Source organism: Apteryx mantelli, chromosome 17 (genome assembly GCF_036417845.1).
Source record: "Apteryx mantelli isolate bAptMan1 chromosome 17, bAptMan1.hap1, whole genome shotgun sequence".
Taxonomy (NCBI): Eukaryota; Metazoa; Chordata; class Aves; order Apterygiformes; family Apterygidae; genus Apteryx; species Apteryx mantelli.
In genome coordinates, this window is record NC_089994.1 from 14,137,520 (window position 1) to 14,161,376 (window position 23,857).

General features: G+C 40.4%; 2 protein-coding genes across 6 annotated transcripts in view; one reads left to right on the forward strand and one right to left on the reverse strand.

The window, feature by feature from the left end:
- GLT1D1 (glycosyltransferase 1 domain containing 1) overlaps nt 1-7,610 on the reverse strand; it is a 66,903-nt gene extending 59,293 nt beyond the window's left edge. For 2 of the 5 annotated variants that reach the window (XM_067306739.1, XM_067306735.1), the window contains exon 1: nt 3,325-3,394. In XM_067306739.1, the coding sequence (XP_067162840.1) occupies nt 3,325-3,392 (68 nt within the window). In that variant the 5' untranslated portion in view covers nt 3,393-3,394. Of the gene's footprint in view, nt 1-3,324; nt 3,395-6,130; nt 6,213-7,078; nt 7,459-7,495 lie in introns of those variants that run through there. The other 3 variants (XM_067306738.1, XM_067306737.1, XM_067306736.1) reach the window with 3 other exon arrangements.
- Nucleotides 7,611-7,922: 312 nt separating this feature from the next.
- The window catches only part of SLC15A4 (solute carrier family 15 member 4), a 31,254-nt gene continuing 15,319 nt past the window's right edge, over nt 7,923-23,857 (forward strand). The window contains exons 1-4 of the mRNA XM_067306974.1: nt 7,923-8,507; nt 16,492-16,787; nt 17,669-17,837; nt 18,913-18,990. Coding sequence (XP_067163075.1) covers nt 7,923-8,507; nt 16,492-16,787; nt 17,669-17,837; nt 18,913-18,990 — 1,128 coding nt within the window. The remainder of the gene's footprint in view (nt 8,508-16,491; nt 16,788-17,668; nt 17,838-18,912; nt 18,991-23,857) is intronic.

The following is a 23,857-nucleotide window of genomic DNA, read 5'->3' on the forward strand; positions in this document are numbered from 1 at the left end:
ATAGTTTGCAAACATGTATTATTTTCCGTGAGGTCTTCCTCTCAAAAACATTTTTGTTCTAATTTTCTGCTGGGTATTTTAATGGAGTTACTTACAGAGAAAGAATGTTTGATAAGTTCCTGGTAGGCAGATCAATAGACAGTTTTTGAATAGCATAAAATAGGCTTCATCTAAAAATATTAATTATCTCTTTCCCCAGGCCATCTGTTCTGTAAAGCAGCTATGCATAAACTATTGTTAAATCTATACAGCACAATCCAAAGCCTATTAAGTTAGCAGAATAACTTCCACTCACTTTTTTGAGACTTAACCACAGCTGAATACTCACAATTCCCAGAAGCTGATGGAATTGCAAGAGTTGAAATCACAGTTTTTGAATGACTTAGCTTTGAAGCCCAACTCAATCTTTCCTTCTCATTGCAAATTGCCTTAATTTTTTTATACTTGTTAAAGCAAACTATTTTTCTTTTATTTCTCTTTGCCTCAAACTTCTCCTTTAAAGAACACAATTTGGTTTGGCCTGAAAGAAGTATGGATAAAATCCACTGTAAATAAGAGCAGAAATACAAAAATGTGGGCATGATAGACATTCCTTCTGTCTCTACATAAGTCAGCAATGGTCCTTTTGGAAGTGGAAAGTAACTCTGCAAACTGTAATTCTGCCTTATAAATAGGGTCTAGGTGTGCAAAACATTTGAAATGCAGGATGCATCAAGTGCAGGTGATGTGAATGACTGAACAGCAGTTCCAAAGGTGGAGGACGAGAGCCTGCCCTTTGCAGCTGTCCTGCTCTAGGAACGGACACATGAACAACAGCAAGAATTTACCAGCACCTGGGCAAACTGAAGTAAGTAGGTAAAAGACCTCTTATTACCTAGCATGAAGAGAAGAGGACCTAGAGAACCTTTTGCTGTGCAAGTACTCTTCTGTGTGATTTTAGTGATGCTAGGTAGGGTAAGACTAAAGAGAAGAAGAGTTAGGGCTCAGAATTACTCCAATAAACGTCTACACTGAAAAATAATTGTAAAAAGGAACGATAAGCTACAATTTACTGAATTTGGGGGTTTAATTCTTTTGCAGTTGATTACCTGGAGATTTACAGAATTGTGATTTAAAACATCCCATTTCAAATAGGAACTGAAACAATCCCTCTCCAAAAGATATTTACATATTCAGAAAATACTCCATCTAAATCTTTCTAACTAACCAAGTAATTCAACATTTCTACTCCTTCTTAATACTAAGTAATAAAGGATGAAGTGTCTGCGTAAGATAGCTTTAGTGATAGTTGTCATTGACTAGCCTTTTAGTCAAGCAGACGGATTTGATTGCTAGCAAATACTCTTTATCCTGATCAGACTTTTTTTTCCCCTCTAAATGAGCTCCTCTGTATTACTACTTTAAATACTATTTATGGTGATAAGACAGCAAGTGCACGTGACATGTTATAAGTTACTGATTCTCAAACACTACTTCTATTAGAATCCTTTATCCACCTTTATTGTCAACATTAATTAAATTGACCTTTCATTCATTCCTTTCTTTCAGTTTGAAGGTTTATGTACTTCAGAAAGTAGCATCTATGTTATTTAAAGTATGCCTGTAGAGCAATAGGATGCTAAAGTATGTTGGTGTACTCTGCACAGGTCACTGCAGATGAGTTCACATAGCTGCAAATGATTGTGTTAACATGGTAATATATTAAACCATCTGTCAAGTGAGCTGTCGTATCCCACCCAGTCTGTGCCCTCTTTCGTGCTAAAACGCATTAGCGCAGGCTGCCGTGCACACGAATCACAACTGGAGCAGGCTAACCACAATTGCTAGAGCCTGACTCAGGTAAAGGTATCTTGCTAAACCACTATGTCTTGATCAGGTATGTTCACATGATCATAATCCACCTCAGTTTAGTTAAAGTCAATTTGAACTACATGTAAAAAAATACATGGACATTTGTTTGACCGGTTTATTCAGGTTTCGCTAAACTTGTGTGAAAGCTATAGATTCAAATGATACAAAGACAGCTTTCCATTAGATTATCTCTGGACTGCTCCACAGTCCGAACTTTTGTCTGACTTTTCTCACAGTTGAAGTGGAAGATATAATCAAAGTGAATACCTAATTTGCTTAAAAGGTAGAAGAAGTAATCATACAGAGGAAAAAGGAGCATAGATGTCCCCAAGAATAACTAGTTTTGTTTTATCCAGTGACAGCAAAAGATAAAAGATTAAAGGAAATGAATGCCACACAAACCACCACGTTAACTCTGCAATGACACATATAGGTAAGAAGTGTATATTGCAAATGTAAACACATTTGTTTTACCCCAACATTTAACTAATAATTATTCTAATAAAATACAGAAAACTTCAGCTTCCTCTGGTCCTTTGCTTGCATGAGAGAAACAAGAAGATAACAAGTGTGTTCCACCACTATCTTTTATGACAAAGTAGCTCTGCACAAATCTAAGACTGAACATGGCATGACCTGACTAGCATGAAATCTTAAGCAGTGTCAACAGATTATTTCTGTGTTTAACACTGAAGTGTGATAATACCCAGACCAGGGTCAGGGAAAACTTATAACAGCAGAGTGCTAAGATATACGCTAGCAAAAGCGACACTAAAGTATGGATGACTCTTTGACATGTCAGAAGCAACCAAGTCCTTATTTCAGACCTCAAGAGGAAAAAGCCATCGAGAAATTGTTTCACTTTCATGGTCACTTTTTTTTTTTTTTTAAATAAACTTCACGTACACAGCAAAGTCTCCAGAAATACGTTTAGTCATGTCCTCTTTCCACATTTCATAGAAGAAAAAAGTAAATGGTGGCAAGAAGAATAGCGCATATTTACACAGCGCTGCTCATCGAAACAATCTCAAAGCACGGCAGACCCACATCCATAACGCCCACGCGAGCCAGCCGTCACAGCCTCCGCACGGAGGACACCAGCTGCCGGAGCTTTTGCACAACCGCTGCTCCGGGATCGCTGCCGCACAGCCCGGCACCTGGCAGCTCACCGAAGTTCAGCTCCCCAGACTGACTTAGCATCTCATCCGGGGGCATCGCCCAAAGCGGGCAGCCCTGCCCGCGCCGCCGCCGGGCCGGGGAGAGGCAGGCGGCCGGGTGCCGGGGAGCCCGCGGGCCGCTCAGCCCCCGCGGCGCGGGCGGAGGCCGAGGGAGCCGCCCCGCACACGCCCCCGCCGCTGCCGCCTGCGTGCGCCGCGCCGCGGCCCCGAATGGCGGCGGCCGCCGCTCTGCCGCAGCCCCGCGCCCGGCTCGGCCGCGCCGCTGCGGGGAGGGGATGGACGGGACGGGACTTACTGGATCCTGGCGGCGGTGGTGGCGTTGCCGGTGCGCGCCCGCAGGCACGCCAGCAGCAGCAGCCTCATAGCGCCGCCGCCGCCGCGCCGCGCCGGCCTCCCCCTCACCTGCGGGCGGGCGGCCGGGCACCTCCCGGAAACGGCCCGCCCCGCCGCCGCCCACAGCGCCGAGAAGCGGGGCGGGAGGGCCGCGCCGGCGGCGCCTGCCCACGCGCGAGGGCAGAGCACGGCCCCGCGGCGGTGGGGCCCGCTTGGCTTGGCCCCCGCCGGCGACCTCGGTGTCGCCTCCCTGCGTGCTGCAGCCAGCAGCTCCCGCTCTCACCTCAATGGCTTTGGGCCCCTTCCTCGCACCCCCACCCCATCCCCAAACGCACTGTCGTTGGAACGGTCACAAAGCTGGTTTGCTCAAATAGCGGCCTCCGAGAAGGCTTAAGAAATTTGCTGTGCGCCCAAGCAGCCTCCAGGGAAGAGCTGCAGGGGAAGGCTGCTGTCAGCGACCATCTCCTGAGGCAGCACCTCAGCTCCACCACGTTGCCGCGTGTCCCCCGAGACCCAGGTAGTCAGCGTTCAGTGCAGGCGCGGAAAAGCAGCTAATCGTGGATCACATGCCGACAACCAAAAAAGCCAAAGGAACGTGCTAGTCCAAAGGACAAGGCAAAGGCACGGTCAGAGACCAGGCTGAAGGTCAGGAAGGCGAAGCGACAAAGCAGAGTCTAAGATACATAAGACTGGGGCAAAGCCCAGACCAGGAACAACAGCGGGCAGAACCCAGAGTTACAACCGCATAAGCAGGGAAAGGGCAAAGAAAGAGCCCAAAACTGGGACCAAGAAGATAGGATCCCAGATAAACCCCCAATAAAAGCAGAAACACAGTCAACAGCTAAGAACAGCTGGGTGGGGCACCAGGCAGTTGAACTGGGAGGCCAGTCTTAGCCTCTTGGGAGATTGATAGGGGCCAGGTGGCTGACTGCAGATATCCAGCGCCTTGAACTTAATTCAGCATTTTGTAAAAACGTTGAGAAAGAGTGCAGGGCATTGGTGACAGTGAGACAGGCCCCTGAAAGGACCGCCTCATCTGACAGAAAGCTCACCTTTTTGCTAGGATACTTTCAACCTAGCCTAGTTCCCTGATGTAATCCACAGATGCTTATGTTGCTCTAAGGCTGTGGAAGATGGTCTGCAAACTGCAGTGCCAGTTTATATTGACTTAAATTACTCTTCAAGTCTCAATGCCAGGTAGAGGGAGAAAAATACTCCAGTTACAGAGAAAGGCTCTTATATTTAGTAATTCTAAAACTAGTAGTTCTTCAAATAACTTGTATGAATCTCTGGGGATGGCAGGTATTCACAAATTGGGGGTTTAGAAGTGATGAACTATATATTGGAGTGCATTCAGGCAAATCATAAGCATATTGGTAGGCTGCTTGTGTTTTGGTCTTCATGCTATAGAGCTACATTCAGCTGCCTGAGATTTGCAAAATCTCACCGATGATCACGTAGAAATCATTCAGCACAACACATTGCTGAGACCATTTTAATGTCCATCCAAGCTAAAAATGCTGGCTTCAACTTAGATGTTAACAGCAATAAATCTTGCATAAATGCTGAAAATAGCATAACTGCTAATTTAAGGGTAGGCAGGATCACACTATTTTCATCATCATTTTAGAAGACATTTCTGAGACTTGGCACAAAATCCCAATTCCATTGAAATTTAGAGGGATTTCTGTCAACATAGCTAGGATTTTAGCTTTGAAGTTTGTTTTACTTTAAGTGGCCTGTACCACGCATAACTGGACTTTTGAGAGCCCTGATCACCTTCAAACCTAGCAAGAGCCATATCTGTTTCAAAAAGGAAGGGAACACAGCTGCCACAATTGTCAGTCTAACAGACGTGTAATGTTTCATACTTACTGCATGAAGCTTATACAGCTGCCTTTTAGTCAAAGCAGGGGCATTTTCCAGTTGCATAGCCTAAAGCAGGATATGTGGCAATGCCCAGAAAGTCAGGTTTTCAGTTAAAATGAAGTTGTGGTGTTGATTGTCTGCATGAGATCTATCTAATTAAAAATTACTAGGCCATTGTAACATTTTACCACTGCTAGCTCAAAAGACAGACAATAGCTATATATAAGATTCAGTGTTTAACATAAAAAAAAATTCTTAAAAGTAGGAAAATATTTAATCAGAAAAATGGAAACATCAAAGTAGAGATAGCCTGCTCCACCAAAGACCCGAGACAAATGAGGAAGCTTAACTTGCAATCTGGGAAGTAAAGAGGAAAAAAAGGAAACATTCAAAGAGGCCTTACCATTATGTTACTATTTATTATAATGGTAATACTGTTTTTGATGATATATATAGAGAGAGACCTTGACTGACAGAATTAACAGTCTAAGAGTCTTTGCAGCATTAAGTATTGCTGCGTCTTTGAAAACATATACATATATTAAATACATCACTATATAGACATAGGTGCAATCCTTGTATGCAAGGAAAGGGTCATGACTTTCTTTGTGGATTCCTACCTAAAAAAGAAAGGGGTGAAAAAAAAACCAATTCTTAATCTCTTTTACATATTGTATACAGCCTTTCTAAGAAACTCATATTTTAAAGCTTCCCTACTTTGATCAATTGTCACTCAAATACTTTATAAAATGTTGTCTTTCCTTGGGAAAAACAAACATTATTCTTATGCAACACCAAATGGCATTAGGGTGGTATATTCATCATGGATGTATCTTAATGTAGGATTTTTAAATATACTGTAACTAAGTGTTCTTGTTTGGAGAAAAATGAAAAATTACCTTCCTGAAGCTACCAAAGACAGAGGGTTCAGGTGATTATAGCAGCTTTTGAATTTCATTGAGACTACTTATTTCTCAATACCTGAAGAAGCAAGAAGCAAATAACATTTTTATAATGTGCATCTCAAATACTATTCAGCATTGCTAGGTATTTTTAAATATTTGTTGGGCAGGCCAATAAAAAATGTCACCACACCTGCTGAGATAAATTATGAAGGGCCTAAATTGTGGTATCTGCCCATATTAAAACATGCAATAATGCAAAGTGAGGTTATTTACTTGGTAGTCTCTGGGAAATACTACTAGACCCCTTAGAAAATGTAATCAAATGAGTAGCAACTGGAGGGATTGGTATGAGAAACTGTACTAAGTTGGACAAAGCTGAAATGTAATTTTTTAATTATAAAATCAGTTACAATAGTTAAAAAAAAAAAAGAGAGCTCTCTCTACAGCTAGTTGTATTTTTGTCATTGCCCTTTGTCACGAAATTTAACAAGTGAGCAAATATATTTAATGAGTCACTTCCATGGCATATGTTATTTACAAAGGCCCATCATTTATTGAGTATATTTCTTTTTACAAGCATGTGCTGCTCAATTACCAAGGCTGCTATAAAGTGTCTTATAAAAAAAAATTAAGTCACACCTAGATGCTGGGTGTAACTAGATGATGTCAATCAGTGTGCCTTTTTACTGCAAAACATGCAAAGATTGTTCAGGCCAAAACTATGACTTTAAGATCACCGATCACTTAAGACAACTGCATACTTTCATGACTCGGCATACGCCATGGTGGTACAAAAGAACATTGAGGGCCCCAATCTCAGGGCCACTAATGCACGTTCTCTTTTTACCATGTGCTTTTTTCCCTTCAAATCTAAGACTTTAATTTCTTCACGTGTCCCTGTGACATATTATCACTGCAAGTACCCCTCAGATAAGCAAGTACCTTCAGACAGCAGACCTAAAACACACTTCCAGCAGGTGCTCCTTCACGGCCTACCGTGCCATGGATGCTGATGGTGCACCGCTTCACGACGCATCGACATAAACAAGTGTGCAACATTCAATTACGTTTTTCTACAAGGCGGCGAATTTACTGTGACAATCCTATTTATTTTTCTACTCGCTCTTGCTCTGCTGGCTGGGAAGTAAAATAGGAAAACAAATTACATTTTAATTTCGTTGTTATTGCGGGAGAAACAAGGAGAGAATGAGGGCTTCAACGCGAAGGCGTGCGAGCTAAGTGTCGTTAACACGGACACACAGTCCCAAATGCCCCAAACGTTACTCCCGGCCGAACCAGCGCAGGAAACCAGCGTTAAACGAGCCTTCCCCGCCGCGGCCCCCTCCTCGCCCTCTTTACCCCGCTGGTGGCCCCAGGGGAACCGCAAGGTACAACCTGCGGGGAGGAAGCGGCCGCCTCCCTTCCCCGGTAGCGCTCCGCGGGCCTCAGCACGGCCCGGTCCCGGCGCTGAGGAGAGGCGCGGCGGGGCCGTACCTCAGGGCCGCCCCTCCCCCCCGCCGCTTCCGGCCCGCCACGTCCCGTCCCGCCCCACCGCCGCCGCCGCCGCCTCCGCCTCAGCCGCGGCTCCCGGCGGCCCGCCCGGCCACGTGACCGCGCCGCCGGGGGGAGCGACAGCGCCCTCAGCCAATGGCGCCGCGCCGCCTCGCCCCGCCCCGCCGCGCGGCGCGGCGGCGGCGAAGTTTCCTCCCGGGAGGGGGGGGGGAGCAGGGCGGGACAGCGCGGCGGCGGTGGCGGCGGCTCGGCGGGGCCGGGAAGGGGCCCCGTCATGGAGGAGGCCGAGCCGGGCGAGCGCAGCCCCTTGCTGGGGACCGGCGGCGGCGGCGGCGGCGGCGGAGGGCGGGCGGCGGGCAGCGCCTTCCAGGGGCGGCGGCTGGCCTGTGCCGCCGTGCTGCTGGCCGAGCTGCTGGAGCGAGTGGCCTTCTACGGCATCACCTCCAACCTGGTGCTGTTCCTCAACGGGCCTCCCTACGGCTGGGAGGGGGCGCAGGCCAGCCAGGCCCTGCTGCTCTTCATGGGCATCACCTACCTGGTGTCGCCCTTCGGCGGCTGGCTGGCCGACGCGCTGCTGGGCAAGTTCGGCACCATCCTGCTCAGCATGGCGCTCTACCTGCTGGGCATGCTGGCCTTCCCCGTCATCGCCGCGCCGCACACCCGCCAGGGCCTCTGCGGGGACATCCCGCTGTCCCCCGTGGAGAACTGCTCCTCTCCAGCGGCTAACGCCACCCCGGTGCCCTGCTCCCAGGTGGGAGCCACCCGCTACTGCGCCGCCGCCACCTTCGTGGGACTGGTCCTCGTGGGGCTGGGCGTCGGGTCGGTCAAGGCCAACATCACCCCTTTCGGGGCGGACCAGGTCAAGTATCGTCCGGCGGCCAACACCGTCGTTCGTGGGGGTAGATCTGGGCCAGGTGATGAGCGTCGGCCACGCCGAGGGCTTGCCTGGGTGGGGTGGGCAGCGGGCTGACAGCTCTGCAGGCCGCGAGGGGCTCGGGTGCTCCAGCCTGGGCCCCTGTGCAACGCCGGCCGGGGAGTCGTGCTCTGCTGGCTGTAACCTCGGCATCCGGGTGAAGTCCGATCGCTCGCGACCCCTGGTTTCCTTGTAGCCCTGCCTTAGGTGCGGTGCCTGGTTTGGCTGAGGCCGTCACAGTCTTGAGGAGCAGGGTTGGATGTTTCCTAGCCGTTAGGCGGATCGTTAAATATCCTCTGTTGTGGAGTTCATACCCAGTTAACTGGTTCTCAGAGCTGATCAGGTGAAATATCTGATATATGCTTTAGTTTTGACAGGGACAGAATGGGCCTTCTAGGGCTGTAGTCAGAGGCCTTTACCATCCCTCTGTGATAATCAAAGGATAGATAACAAACACTATTTTAGCCTTAAAGTATTCTCATATACTGCACTGCAGCCTTGAGTGGTGTTTTTGTGCAGGCCCATGTTGCTCCAGATGACAGGTGGGAAGGTGCTCTCAACATGGTAGATGTGTTACCTGGCCTGTTCTCATAAGGACAAGTCCTGTCAAATGACCTGATTCAGATCCAGTTCAGTGAGATCATTCATCGGATCATCACTGCAGAACCAAGTGATTTTACAGAAAATATTTGACAGGCAGCTCATAATTGAGTATCACCTGGTGTGTGCCGTTGCATGTGTTTTTTACAATCTTATGCTAAGTAAGACAGCATGCTGACTGTGTGTGTTGAACTGGAGTATAATTTCTGCTTTACAAATTGACAATTTCAGATGCTTAGATACTGTGAAGCTTTTCTAACCAAACAGTTTTTGGTGACAAAGCAGGGAAAATACCTCTAATCCAGTTAAATGTCTGTTTACTGGCCCATTGAGTTCTGGTTAGTGTAGCTATGAGAAATGCCATGAAATTCTTTGTGAGAGGTAGGATCTGCCACAATGTCCTTGCCAAATGGACCTCTATTCTCTGTTGTGCAGTTTACATTTGTCATTCTTTGGCATTTCACATATTATAAATTCTGGAGTTCTGGGTGAAAGGCAGTCTATAAATGTAAAACATTATTATAGCCTAGGATTGTATGTCCCCAGTGTATTGGTTCTGTTTAAGCCAGTGTAAGCCCATCAAGTGAAATAGCTTTAATATAACTTTGTCTTGTAAGGTGTTTTTCAAAACAGACTGCTTATCCCCAGAACACTTTATGAACATTAAATATAAGAGATAAATAGTGGCAGAAGGAGAGTAAAAGAAGAACCATTGCCAATGGAAGTGTAGCTGTTGTAGCTAGATTTTTTTTTTAAAAAAAAGCTTTTCCCCCAGGATTTCATTGAAAGCAGTTTTTGGCTAGAGTTGTAGATAATTCACAGTGATTTATGTAGGGTGAAGCAGAAGAAATTTTCCTTTCTGGTTCTTAATAATCAGTAGTGCTCTGCTGAGGACTGGATTTTTCCCCTTTTCTGTTTTCTGGCTTATCTATTGTTAAATACATTTACCTTGTTGTGCACTTTTGGGCTCTCTTGGGTGGCTTCTCCCTGCACAGGAATGTAGCATGCGGCTGGGTAGGTGGATATATATTGCTGAGAATAAAGTCCGTCTTCCAGAATTGCATTCTTGGGAGGCCGGCATTCAATACAAACGTGTTTTGGTTGGATCTGTGCTGATAAGCTTTGTCCTCTTTCCCTTAAATACCAAACAAAGGGAAGTATTACGAATTGTATATCATGCACTTTAGCTGACATGAACCAGCTTTCAGATGTTGTTAATTGCATTCATTGCAAATCTCTTTAAAAAATACCATTTACGTTTTTCAATTTTAACTGATAATCTATAATTTGGACAGGGAACCCAAATTTAATGAGGATTTTTATATTTAGAAGAAAAGAATCACGTTAAGTGTGGAAAATTGGAAACTGACTTCCAATTTTTTTTTTCTGAAGTTAAAAAGATGTAATTTCTTAATTTCTGTTAAATAGATGCATTCTGAAGTACTGTTACAAGTGACTTAGTATTGAATAACTTTTGCCAGTCAGGTTAGCAAAAACTAGCTGTTGCAAACTAGTTATAAACTATCTTTACTTGATTGTGTTCATAAGTAAGAGTTGTTTTTCTAAAAGCTGCAAATTGATCCAACATGCTGATCTAAATCTGAACCTGATGGTTCTCAGAATAGTGTTTATAAGCATGTGATATATATATAACCTGACACTTTCCAGTTCCCCTTTTAAGCACAAGCCTTTGCAGTCATTTCCTGTTCTCCTATATAGCAGTTTGTGACTTTCTACAGTTGGGACACAATATGACTATATCTCATTATTGTGAAAGCTGGTTTAGCTCCAGCATTGTAGCTGAGATTAGAATCGGTAGTAGTAGACTACTGATCTAGTATCAGCTATAACCATTGCTCTAATTATAGACAAATCTGTTTTGGTTTATATATAGTTAAGATAGTGATTAGAGATGCTAGTTTTAACCACAGTATTTGTCCTTTCTAAAATGCCATCGTAGTCATTAAATCTATCAGTCTGTAACTGCCCAAACTCTTCTAGCTCTGCTAAAACTGTTGATTTTACAGTAACTTTACCAGGGACATGACACTCTTACACATTTCTGGTGTAAAGATGGCTTTAAAGTGATCTTCAACCTTTTTTTCATTTGTAGAAGCTAGGTTTCCCAGCATCTGGGGAAGAATGGAGGGCCCTGCATAAAGAATTTAAGCCTACTGACTGCAGGCTTGCTGGTTGTTGTTGTCGAACCTCTTAGAAGGAGGCTATGGGCCTCCAAGAGTTTGCATATCACTGTCTGAAAATTGAAGTCGTGGCATTCACGTGTGCAGTACTAACCTCTTTTTGTTTTCGCAGATATGACAATAGTGAGAGGAAACAAACTGGAAATGTGAATTGGCCAACTTTTAGTATAACAATTTGAAATTATGTAGCTACTTAGTAGTACTGTGTAGATCTGTTACTGAGTTCTCTCCAGGTCTGCTCTCAAAGAATAAAAAGTGTCTGTAGTGATGAATCAGGAGGTCTGAATTCTGCATTTGACTGCTGAAAAGTGTTCTTATTGCTCTTTCTTTTGTAGACTTCAGGACAAGGGCAAACTTCTAAGCCTTTATCCTTGCTCTCTTGTGTGGGTAATCGCATAGTTGGTTGTGATAAATTTGGGGGTGTTTTTTTTCATTTATCATTTGTGACTGTCAGTCAATTGCAGGAACAAATGAAAACTAGTCATGTCAATAACTTTTAAAAAACCTTCTTTTTCCTTTCATGTGAGTTAAAACAGGAGGTCAAATGTTTGGATCTGTCATGATGTGAAGAGAGAGAGAAGGAAGGTGATGACATACTGGGAACTTTGAAATGTTGGGGTTTAGGAAATACTTGAGATCATTAGCAGATGATGTCAAAAATCAGCCATCACAGTGCTGTGCTAGGCACTAGTTAAGAATTACTTGTTTTGTCAATGCGAAATTCAGATCCTTGAGAAACAATTTGTTTTGCATATAGCGGCATTGCTTCTGATTAATTTCCTAATCCATTGAGATAAATGTGAATATGGAAAAGTTTTCAAGTTGGTTTCAGTCTAGCTATGGCAAAAATAAACGGTTATCCATGGGATTTCTTCTCTGAGACTGTCTAATTGTAGAGAGCTAGGAAATTACTTTGTGACAGAGCAAAGCATCTAAACACGTGAGTTATGGAGAAGCAATGATGTTGGTATAGATTCCTGGCTCTTTACATAAAAATCTGGAGAATCTTTCTAATAGTATCTTAATATTTGAGCTCTGTAATTTTATTCTGTGTCAAGCTGTTAAGACTGCCTTGGTCAATATTTGGATCATCTCCTAGGAAAGATGCTTCTGTTGAAAAATCTGGAGGAGCAGTAATTCAGCAAGTGATCTGTCTAGGTTTTAATTTTAGGGGCAGCTGTACTTTGGAGTTGCTGTTGATCAGATATTTTTCATCTGGTGTGGTAACTGAAGGCCAAGTTATTCTTTCTTTTTCTTTGTTTAACTGCACTTAGAATTTTGTTATGGTTGTAGAGGGGTAAGATGTTAGCCTCATATCCTAAATTGGTTTAGACTATTGCAGTGCAGAGTTACACCCGTGGTGTCCTCTGCTGAAAGTGGTTGTAAGTGACCTAATGATTACACAATTCCCATGATGTAGTGTTCCAGGCATTCGGGATTCCTTAGCATGAAAACTGTGGTGGTAACTGCATATCATCAGACCATAATCAGTCTGGTGCAAGTGTTATGTATAAGAAGTGTGGGTTTTGAGACTGCTTCATTTACTGTTTTGAAATCTATTGCTCTGTAGATCCCAATTATAAAACTAAGTATTTTTTTTTCTTTTTGCTTTTGTATTAAGTGTAGTCCTTGTACATACAGGATAGTTATTATATGATCAAGAAAAACACCCTTGTGCTGCAGAAAAATCAGGGTTTAGGTTAGATTATTTTTTTTTAAGTCCTGTTAGCTGTCTTGAAAATACCAAGGTTGTTTTATTTCCTCTTTAGAGGTCTGTCCTGGCACCTGCATGCTGGCAGCAATGACATCTGGACCATGCAGCTGTGGCCAGAACACTAAGAGTTCCTCATTTCCTTTTGTTTTGTTGTTTGCTGTTTGTTTTTGTTGCTGTTGTTGTTTTTTTATTCAAATTTGCCATATACTTTAAAAGAGGAAAATTTAGAGTAATTGTGATGCTGCTTGTTCAGGACAGTAGGTCATTCTGTATTTTTATTAAAGTAGAAGCACTGTTGGACTGTTCCTTAGTATACTTAGTGAGGCCCATTTAGGGGGAAGAAAGATGCGGAAGGTTTGAAGAATGCACAGTGGTGGACTGGAGATTCAGGACTGGATATTATGCAATGGAAGTTGAACTAAATAAGTGACAGCTGTCCCACACTGGTATATTCTGTGGAAAATGTCTGAATCCGAATTCATTTGGAAAGCAGCGATATGTTATCTAGAACAATTAAATTATGTGCATTAGATATTTGCTTACGTTCATTCGAGTCAGGGCATCTTTGAAACAGTCTGACTCCACTGCTCCCATTTGGTGATTGGAAGCCTTGCACTCTAGCTGTGGCATTTCACTGATGCTGGCCTGATGTGAGGAGTTTGGCTAAAAGATGCTATATCTAGGAAGGTGACCTTCTTCATACCTGTTAGGCACTACTACTGGTATGTAGTTATTTTGTTGTGATGAGGACAAAATCTTTCAAGTGTACCAATTTTAACTTTCAGCGCAGGGATGTGGAACCTTTAGCCCACAGGACAAATTCGATCCAGGATCCACACCATACTTGTACTATCTGTGTGCATTCGCTTTCCTGCTGCAGCCACCAATAGATTACTGAGAATATAATGAAGCTGGTGGTGCCGGTACAGCAAGGAGAGTGCTGCTATGCTCGAGCACAGAGGAAATGGAGCAGAGGGAGTGATAGATTTTTCTTTCTGCTTGGGTGATTGAAAATAATGCTAGGATACAGAGGAAAGGGAGAATTCTTGCAGTTTTGTGAAAGATATTTGTACCTGATTAAAAAATAACATCCTAATATGGTCTTCTCCTTTTTGATCCCTTATTAAGATGTAACATCTACAGTATTAGTAACAGAAGAGATAGCTTTCCATGAAATAAATATTTGTTGTCTGTTCATTTAACACTTATGACGAGAATAAACAAATCTATTTTATGTTGTCACACAGCTCAAGTAGTAGCCAGCAGGGAGAAACTTGGAGTAGTCCTCTGTAAATGTAATATAGTTAATATTTTAGACAACCAACCCAGAGTTTGAAAAGAAGTATGAAGATCGCCTTTTAACTCTAACGCATTTTCTGGTTGTGGTTGTGGAGACGTGTTTGTAGCTCTTTCACTTTGACCAGATATTTTACCAGCCAGTTCAGTGTGATTTTTATTAACAGTTGTTGATGGTGGTCAATAAAATGCCATACTGGAATTTCAGACATGGCTGTGATGTGATTTTTAGTGCATATATAAGGAAGCAGAAAATGGATTCTTTTCACTGCAAGTCTGTGGTGTTTTTGTCTCTTGAACATTGTATTTCTTTTTGGTCACTCTGTTTCAGGAAGCATACAGGAGAAGGGGAGGGAAGTTTCAGAAAAGGACCACAGATGTGGTCAATGGTTTCCATGCAAGGAATCGCTAAGCAGTCCACAGCTTCCTAGCTTTGAAAAGACAGCTAAGAGGAGGATACCACAGAGGTCTGTGGAAGTAAGGCGGGGGGCAGGCCTGTTCTTATAATTTTTCTTTATCAAAGTTTGTTTTAATCTTCCTACTATTCTTCACATACAAATGAGCTTGCTCATGTCTAAGACAGAGGATGCGAAGTCATCTCCTTGAAGTAAGGATGAGAGAAATGATTTCATGATGGGGAAATGGAAACTTGATAAAATAGGTTGCTAACTCTTTATAGAAGTTGGAGTGTTCTGTTTATGATGCAGTTATTTGCTGATATCCTGCTGCCATTTGGGATTTATAAGGTTGATACACTGCTGAAAATGTGCATGATGACTATTAAGATTAGGAAGGAGTACAAAGTTTAAACTTGGAAGGGAGAATTCCCTGATTTTAAGCTTTGAGTTTGTATTTGACATGCTAACAGACATACTTGAATGCCTAACAATGCTATTAACTATGCATATGAATAGATGCTCTAATATTTCTTTTGTTAAGCTTGGTTAAATAATACAGATGGGTTTGGGCATCAACTGAGAAACCTGAAATCAGAAAATCAGAACTGACAATGTTAAAAATGTATTTCAAGACATAGCTTGCTTTCTATATTATAAACTAAACACGGATCTTTTGAAGGTCTGGCAAATGAGGAAGGGAGACTTGTAATTAGAAATCAAAAAACAGCTGACTCAGCAAGACTGGTACATGCCACTGATTCACTAGTCACTATTAATGGACTTTCGGTCATAACACAGTGACAAGCAGGGTGTTATGGATTCTTCTGCAGACAAATTGATCTTTTTTATGTGTTTCAAATTTTAACTTGCATAATTTCTCTTACATCATATCTTATGAGTTATACTGAGTTTCTGTGACTTAATTACAAAACATAGGGTTACTTAGAGTAGGCGACATAGAATGTGAAGTCTGTACAGGACAAATTCTATAAACCAGTGATGTCTTTAGTTTGACTGAAGAGACACTGAGATAGAGTTCAAGCAGGAAAAAAAGCATTATAAAAAATGCTGATTTGATAGAAGGGCAAATGTTTACTGGGGCCTTGCGGTATCTCAGGCAACGTGAATTTAATTTCTATTTTTTAAAAAAGGTCAGAATGGCAAGTCTTCAATTTATGTTCTAATGAGAGCAACTGGAACTGTGTTAAAACTTAAATTTGAAATGTGTGCTTTAATCACCAACTAGTCATTTGAGACTTAGAAAATGGAATATGGTAACTGTTACATGTATTCAATTGGAAGAAACAGTTGTTGCAATACTAGTAATGCTTTTTTTTTTTAGATAATGTAACTTTTTTACTAAAAAAGTTATTTCAACTTCTGTATGTATTTGTAGGACAATAATTTGAGTGGACTTTGTCTAGAGAAATGACCAAACGAGACACAGTGCAGCAGAAATAATAACTGCCTTTCTGTGGTAGCTGTGTAGTTTAGTCTTGGATAACTTTTCTATCCAAATGCTGAACTTCTAGAAGGTCACCGATATAATGGGGAAGCTCAGTACAGTGTCATTTCATCAGATACTGTGCTAAGCCCAAAACACTTAAATCATTTTAGTATGACTGTAAATTAAACCTAAGCTCTTCAGTACATTGTAGTTGATTGAATTCTAACAAACATTTTGTTCAGAAATTGAATGACTTGTTTTTAATCTTTTTCAGGTCAAAGATCGGGGTCCAGAAGCCACAAGAAGATTTTTTAATTGGTTTTATTGGAGCATTAATTTGGGAGCTATTCTGTCTCTGGGAGGCATTGCGTACATTCAACAGAACGTGAGCTTTGTTATTGGATATAGCATCCCAACAGTTTGCATTGGGATTTCATTCATGGTTTTCTTATGTGGTCAGAGTTTCTTCATCACAAAACCACCTGATGGTAGTGCCTTCACAGACATGTTTAAAATTCTCGCATACTCTTGTTGTTCAAGAAAGAGACATGTGGAGCATTCAACTAATAGGTTTGTAAAGAGCTCTTTTGTATAGTCTGAATTCCAGTGAATCAGCCTAAGAATTGAAACTAGTTTGTTCAAACTAGCTGGCAGTAAGTCACTCTAGAGAATACACTAGAATATGCAATTTTGATTTGAGAACTGGAACTTCACAATTGGAGTCCTGGAGACGTATTCTGGGAGTTCTGGGATGAAAAAGAGAAACATTTTGAGATCACTGGATCTCTGTGCTGCAAGATCAAGTTTGCTGTTTTCATTTGAATGCCATGTCCTGCTAGTCCAGAATCACTGGATGTAGAACATTACCTAAGTATGCTGCTTTTAAGCATTAGTCAACTTTCTTCTTTGCTTAGGTATGTTTTTAAAAACCTCCTGATTCTGAAAACACTATCATCTGTCTTTAATGTTTTAAGAGGCTTGATGGGCAGCTGAAGTGTGTACTGGCTTCTTCCCTCCCAACTGTTTCCCCTGCTCTAAGAGATGCCCATGGAATATTGGTGGCTGAATTTAGTCACTTTAGATGATGAGGGGTGTCAAGTACCTCCCCTGCTGTGGGATTTTGTGTGTTCAGATTGTAAAACAGTTTGATCATTTAGAATAACCTGTCTTTTGTGATACTGTTTCTAAGTTTTGCCTATTGCAGTGCTTAGTTATCTATATATGGGGGGGGGGCAGGAAGGATGGGAAATAAGGAAACCTTTATAATGAAACATTTCAGCTTGTGCTTTCACTCACTGCTGATCCATTCTGGCCTAGTTGTTTTACAGTTTAAAAATAATTCTTACTTTGGAAATGCATGAGCTTTCCATAATAAAAGAAGTGTTACAAGGTTGCCAGTCAAGTCAGTTTTTGTTGTTGTTTAACTAAATGTTTCAAACTCTTTTCAAAAGTGAAGGCCAGGGAGTACTTCAACAGCCTCGCAAGCAAAGCTTGTTTGAGATGGCCAAGTTGTCTCGTGGAGGCCCATTCAGAGAAGATAAAGTAGAAGACGTGAAAGCTCTTGTCAAGATTATCCCTGTATTTTTGGCTTTGATACCTTACTGGACAGTGTATTTCCAAGTGAGTATTTCCAAATGTCTAACTTTCTATTTTACATGTCTAAAAATAGAATTTCAAACATAAGGGCCATAACTTCATGTTCTCCCATCTGCATTTGGAAGGTCTAGGGGCACTATCATTAAACTGCAGTTCTGAGCCTAGGTTGTAAATCCAACTCCTCCCTGAAAATTACCCCACAGAGCAGTGACCAGGAGGAAATGCTTGAAAGCTTTCTGGGGGGAAGTGTTCTGTAAAGTTACAGTTAGCATTCAGTGTCTGTGATCGTAGAGAAGATGGGTATTGAACAAGATTTTCCAGAGCTCCATTACTGACTGTTTCACTTCTTTAATACCCATGTGCTCTATAACGATAACTCCTTTCCTTTCACACACCCCAGGCTGCATCTCAGAGATCACTTTAATAATATTGTGTTAGGAAAAATAATACTGAGTAATGGTAACTTCGTTCATTTCTTGGATACAATAGCTAGGGAAAGCCGTAGCTTAGTAGTAGTAGTATTAGCTTAGCGGTATGCCCAAGGTATCTAATTTCACATTTTTCTGGGTCTCTTTCATAAATATGAAGCTTCCCCTGAAGCTGAGAGATGAAAAATGATTACTAAGAATACTCCCCCAAAAAATCAATATTTTGACTTGATAATTAAATTAATGAAGTAAAATAACTAAAAATAAATTAAATTAGCTGTTAGTTAAAACTAACAGTTGTACAAATTAACATATCTTAAATATTATGCTCTGTTTAATCTATAGATAGGTCAGAGTAAGTGGCCTAGATTTAATTTTAATTAATTCTTTTCTGGTTCCTCTATCTTAGTGGGATGAATTTGGATAGCAATTATTTTGGGGAAAAAAATCCAGAAATTGTGCTTAAAATCACATGAATGATTCCTTGTGCTTTTAATAAAGATAAATTTAGGACTTAAAACAAGCTCATAATGTTCTAGCAATTTTTTTTTGTTTTGCAATATTAGCACTTCACCTCTAGTATAATATTTTCTAATTATTAAAAATGTATAAACCTCTTGATCTCAGTATGACTGGTCTGAGTAATGTCAACTCATCTTTCTTAATGTTAGATGCAGACAACCTATGTATTGCAAAGTCTTCATCTGAAAATTCCTGAAATATCAAATGACACCAACTCTACTCATACGGTAAGTAGGGCAAAACACTTAAAAATATGTGTTTTTTGGTTGAAATGCAAAATAGCGAAGTGTTTTACAAAAATTTGGAGAGTCAAGGTAGTGGTGAAGGGGAATCAATGGCTACAGGCACTAATAACTGGGTGTTTGGAAGCATGAGGCATAACACAGAGGTTTTGGCATTTCTACTGGTATACAGAGTTCACACCATCCTGCTTTGAATGTATTTGGACAACATTTGCTGCCTTAATTAAGAGTGTCTTTGTTCTTCAATGCACGAAGTATGATCTTTGAAGGAGGCTTTTAAATTTTTATGTCCTAAGTTTGCAAAGTTGTATTTACATGAGCAGTCCACAAACTCAGTAGGAGTACCCATTCTTAAATGGAAACATTAGTATTTCCAAAACTGGAATCTGAGTTATATTTGTAACTTTATATTAGTTAATCAATAGTCACATTACCTTGAATCAGTTTTGCATATTGAAGGAAGTTGCTCAATCAGTGTTTTTCAAAGAAAGCTGGCACCATGTAGTTGTAAAATTGGTTCTGAGAAATAAAAACAAAAATTATGAGTATAAATTATTAACAGGCTTACTAAATGTGCTTTTAAAACTAAATTTCTTCTGTTTTATTTAAAATTAATGATATCAATAAGGCAAAATTGCTGTAATTTTTTTTACAGATAAAAAATAAAAAATGCTTGTACTTAATTTTTCTTTAAGCTTACTCAAAACTGAGCTTTTTCTGAATCACAGCTAAAGGTTTAATGGAGATTAGTATTACTGGCTAAATAAGCCTGCTAAACCAACCTGTTTTCAAACTCTAAATTCTAGTTACTTATTTTTACACAGTTAGTAAACTAAAAAAAAGGTAGTCTGAGATTCCTTCAGTTAACTGGATGCCATCAACACTAATAGCTAAAACAAATTTCCTCAGCTGTTCTCAGTCTGCATGTATTTTGCATAGCTTTGGGGCACTGAAAGCTGTTGCCACTTCAAGGTTCAATTTTGTGGTGTTTAAGTCACATGTTAATTTAAAAATAGAATTTTTAAAAAGGAAAACATCTTAATTAGTCAGAGACTTCTCTTTTTGTTGCATTGATTTTAAGCTTGGACCACACTTGAGGTGTTTCTTTAGCATACACTTAATTCTCACTTTAATAAAGGTTACTACATTTATGTTTTTTACTCTTTGATATGTTACCCTTCTTGCCCTTTTCATTAATATAGCCTTTCACATTTCTTTATTGCCCCCTCATGAGAGGGGCCTCATAGGAATTCTTCTGTTATTATGAGCCACATAAGTGTTAGAACTTTGTCACTGTTGAGTTAAAGAAGTGAATTTTCTTTTTTCTAACAAAGTACACATAAGACTTCATAGTAATAGTCTGAGGAACTAATGAGCACGAGGTGATCAATATAGTCAGCGTTTTCTGGAAGCCTAAACACAGAAGCATGTTACTATGATTTTTTTTCTTTTCCCAAATGGCTGCTGCATAGGTATGAATTAATATGACCTAAAATACTTAAGAATCTTTTGTACAAATCTCTACCTTGATGATCCTAAATATATGTCATAGTTTCAGTCTGAATATTTATTATGTAGGAATAAATATGGAGCTTTAGCCATCAAACTGAGTTTTTCTCACCGCCTTTTTGGATGGTTGAATTCTTTTTCACCTGTAAGTAGAGCATTATATTTAACTGAATTAGTTCCAGTAAGTAATGGCTTTCATTGTTAGCTTTAGCTGAAAAGGCTTTAAAATAGCACTAATGCCATATGACCACTTTTTCTAACTTAAAAGCATGGCTTTAAAAATTAGTTCAGCTGTATTTAGCGTTTACTTAAATTATGCAGAATTTGAGGCAAGGATAATGGAACAATAATCCTAGTGTCTGTCTTGATACTTTTAAATAATGATGTTTCCATCATGCGTAACAATGACTGGCTCCTTTTTGTGCATTGCATCAGTTCTGCTGTTCTTATTTTATTTTGAAATAATTTTGCTGTCATCTCAAAGCATTAACAACAAAAATCAAATAGGTTTATTTGATTTTTGTCATCTTCCTTGGTATATGGTCCACCTGAAGAATGCTAAGCTGCATCCCTACATTATGTAGATAATATCTTTTAAAGCAATTCTGACTACTTTGTTTTCTCAAAATGTAAACAATTTGAGGTAATTAAGGAAAGGAGCAGTAATATAAATTTTTAGATATGGAGCATTGTCCTTCATCAGGTCTAGGTTTTTCTTAAACTCTTTATGTATCCCTGCTTAATACTAATAAAGACATACTTCCTTTTGATATGAAAAGAGTGAAATATGTGTATTCCTGTTTAATGGAAAAGCATATATATACATATACATGTGTGTGATTAGATTGTGTGATTAGAAATACAGCTGTGCCAGAGGCATTTGTTCTTTCTGTTCATTCTTATCAAATTCAGCAATGACGAAAATTTCTGCATCCTTCATTCTTATTATGCAAATCAGTCTTTGTACAAACTGTACACAGGTTAATGCTGATGTGATATTTGAGGCAAGGGAAAAGGTGAATAGGAGAGGGAGAGAAATAGACAGCTCTAAAGATGTGCTAAATCTTTCAAAATAAGCAAAAATTTAAATAACTCAGCACAATTCTCTGGATTTTTGAATGTAGGTGAAGGTTGCTAAGCATAACCTTATGTATCAAACTGCTGAATATTTTCATGTAACCAGATCAGCTGATTATTCTATTTTCAACTCCATGATATCGAAACAGTGGGGAAACATTCAGGAGAGATTAGAATGAATTCAGTTTTGTTTGCAATTCTGAGAAGTCGTCATCACCTTAACTTCTTGAGATTCTCAAACTATGAACTTGGGTGCTTTGGAGAACTGCAATCAAAAGCTGTAATGTACAGCAAGGAAGCAATGGGATTTTTAATAACTGCTGTCTTGTCACGACACATCAGCATGCTGGAAGTGGTTTAAAAAAAAAAAAAGTGCTACTGGCCAATCTGTTACACATACGTGTGCTAATGCTAGTTGGAGACTTTGTTAAAGTCTAATATAGACATGGCTTGATATCAATAAAAGACTTGGTCTTTTTGGGTGGAAACTCCTGTGAAAATGCAAGCTTCTGCTTGGATTATGAAGAACTAAGGATTCATATTTGCCTAACTCTTTTCTGCAATTCATGGTTGTCTCGGTCATGGTGGAGCGATTACAACTGATCAGTAAAATAGGATTCTGATCTGCAGTGAGAGGTTCATGCCCACATAAGTCAGAGGCTGAGTGCACGGTATATTGAGCTGCTTACAGTGATTGAGATTTTGTAGTCCTAAGGGAAGGTGGTTGTCTACTCTGTTACTGTGGCCTTAGCTTTAGTATGCCACAGGCCCTGGGGTAATCTCTAGAAAACATCCATCTGTTCTAATCTTGAGTTGTTTCCTTCACCTGAAACACATAGATCAAGCAGTATTTGTCTTTTGGGTATCTAGATTCAAAGTGATATGCATACTACAGCACAGCAACCCTGTTCTAAATGCAATTAAAAAAATCCTCCCCCCTCTCCCTGAACAGAACATTTTTAGAAATCTCCCTGCACTGTCTTAGTTTGCCAGCGTAGAACAGGTTCTAAATATTATTAAGCTTGGTAGAAATTGTCACATTCATACAGACAGAAATCTCGTTGTGAATTGCTGAATCTTGCAGATGACAAAAGATGAATGTATTACACAATATTCTTTGTTCATTTGACAAGTATAATTTAAATTTAATTGAATTTTGTATTACATTACTAAAACTGTTTCCACTATTCTGTGGCATACTTGTGAAAAGCTCTAAGCTTAATAATAAAAGACCTACAGCACCTGGCTATTAAATATTTTTCATGACTGGAATAGAAATGATGTGCAACTCTGTCAGACTAGAGTACATCACTGGAAGCAAAATAAACAAGTAGGGAATATTTAATTGTATTAAATCACTTCCTGACCTATATGCCATTAATATTGGCTTTGAATGCCTTTAAAAACACATCTTCATGTATGTTCATTTAAATAATATGCATGATTTATTTACTAAATTTGAGTGGCACAATCAATCATTCCTCAGACAGGTGGTCTATGACTAATAAATCTTAATGGCAGAAAAGCTCCCAAAACAGTGAGTTTTCCATTAAACAAATTTCAAGATATGGAAAAAAAAATGTTGAGATGGTACTAATGTCCATCTTCTCTTTGAAAAGAAATCAACATAGCTTTAGTCAGTTATTTAATTTTTGTTTTAACCAGTGATAATTCAGAATACGGACCTAAACTATGAGCCCTCTGAAACTTAGAAATAATTTTTAGAAGTAGTCACACAATGTTGGCCGATATGTGCCATTCTCCTTATAATATAGAGATAGTGATTGTATGGGGGGCTTGCAGATTGGGCTTGTTTTAGATTTTTGCATCACTGCCTGCTAGCTGTTAAAGCCTTTTGGTAGGCTTAAAGGACATTCCTGATGGAGCGTATCTGTATTCCGAAAGTGCAAGCTTGATTAGCTGAATGTCCGTCTTTCTAGGAACAAACAGCAGCCTAGCTTGCTGGGATACTCTCTTTGATAACATTCGTACTCTGCTCAGTATGGTAATGCCATGTCAAATCCTTTGTAAAACAACTCTGCTGATTTCTGCATTTTGTTTTCAGGGAGTACTCTTTTCATCTGCCCAGTAATTTCTTACTCCTTATTTTCCTTCAAACTCTATACGCAGTATTATTTGGTTTAGTGGAGGGAACCCAATGTTCTTTTTGTTCTGAACGTTTGATGTTGTTCAGTCCCAGTAGAAAGCTCCTAAAAAAAAAAAAAAACCTCAGCACAGCTGGAGATGCATCTCAAAGTGGGAGTAT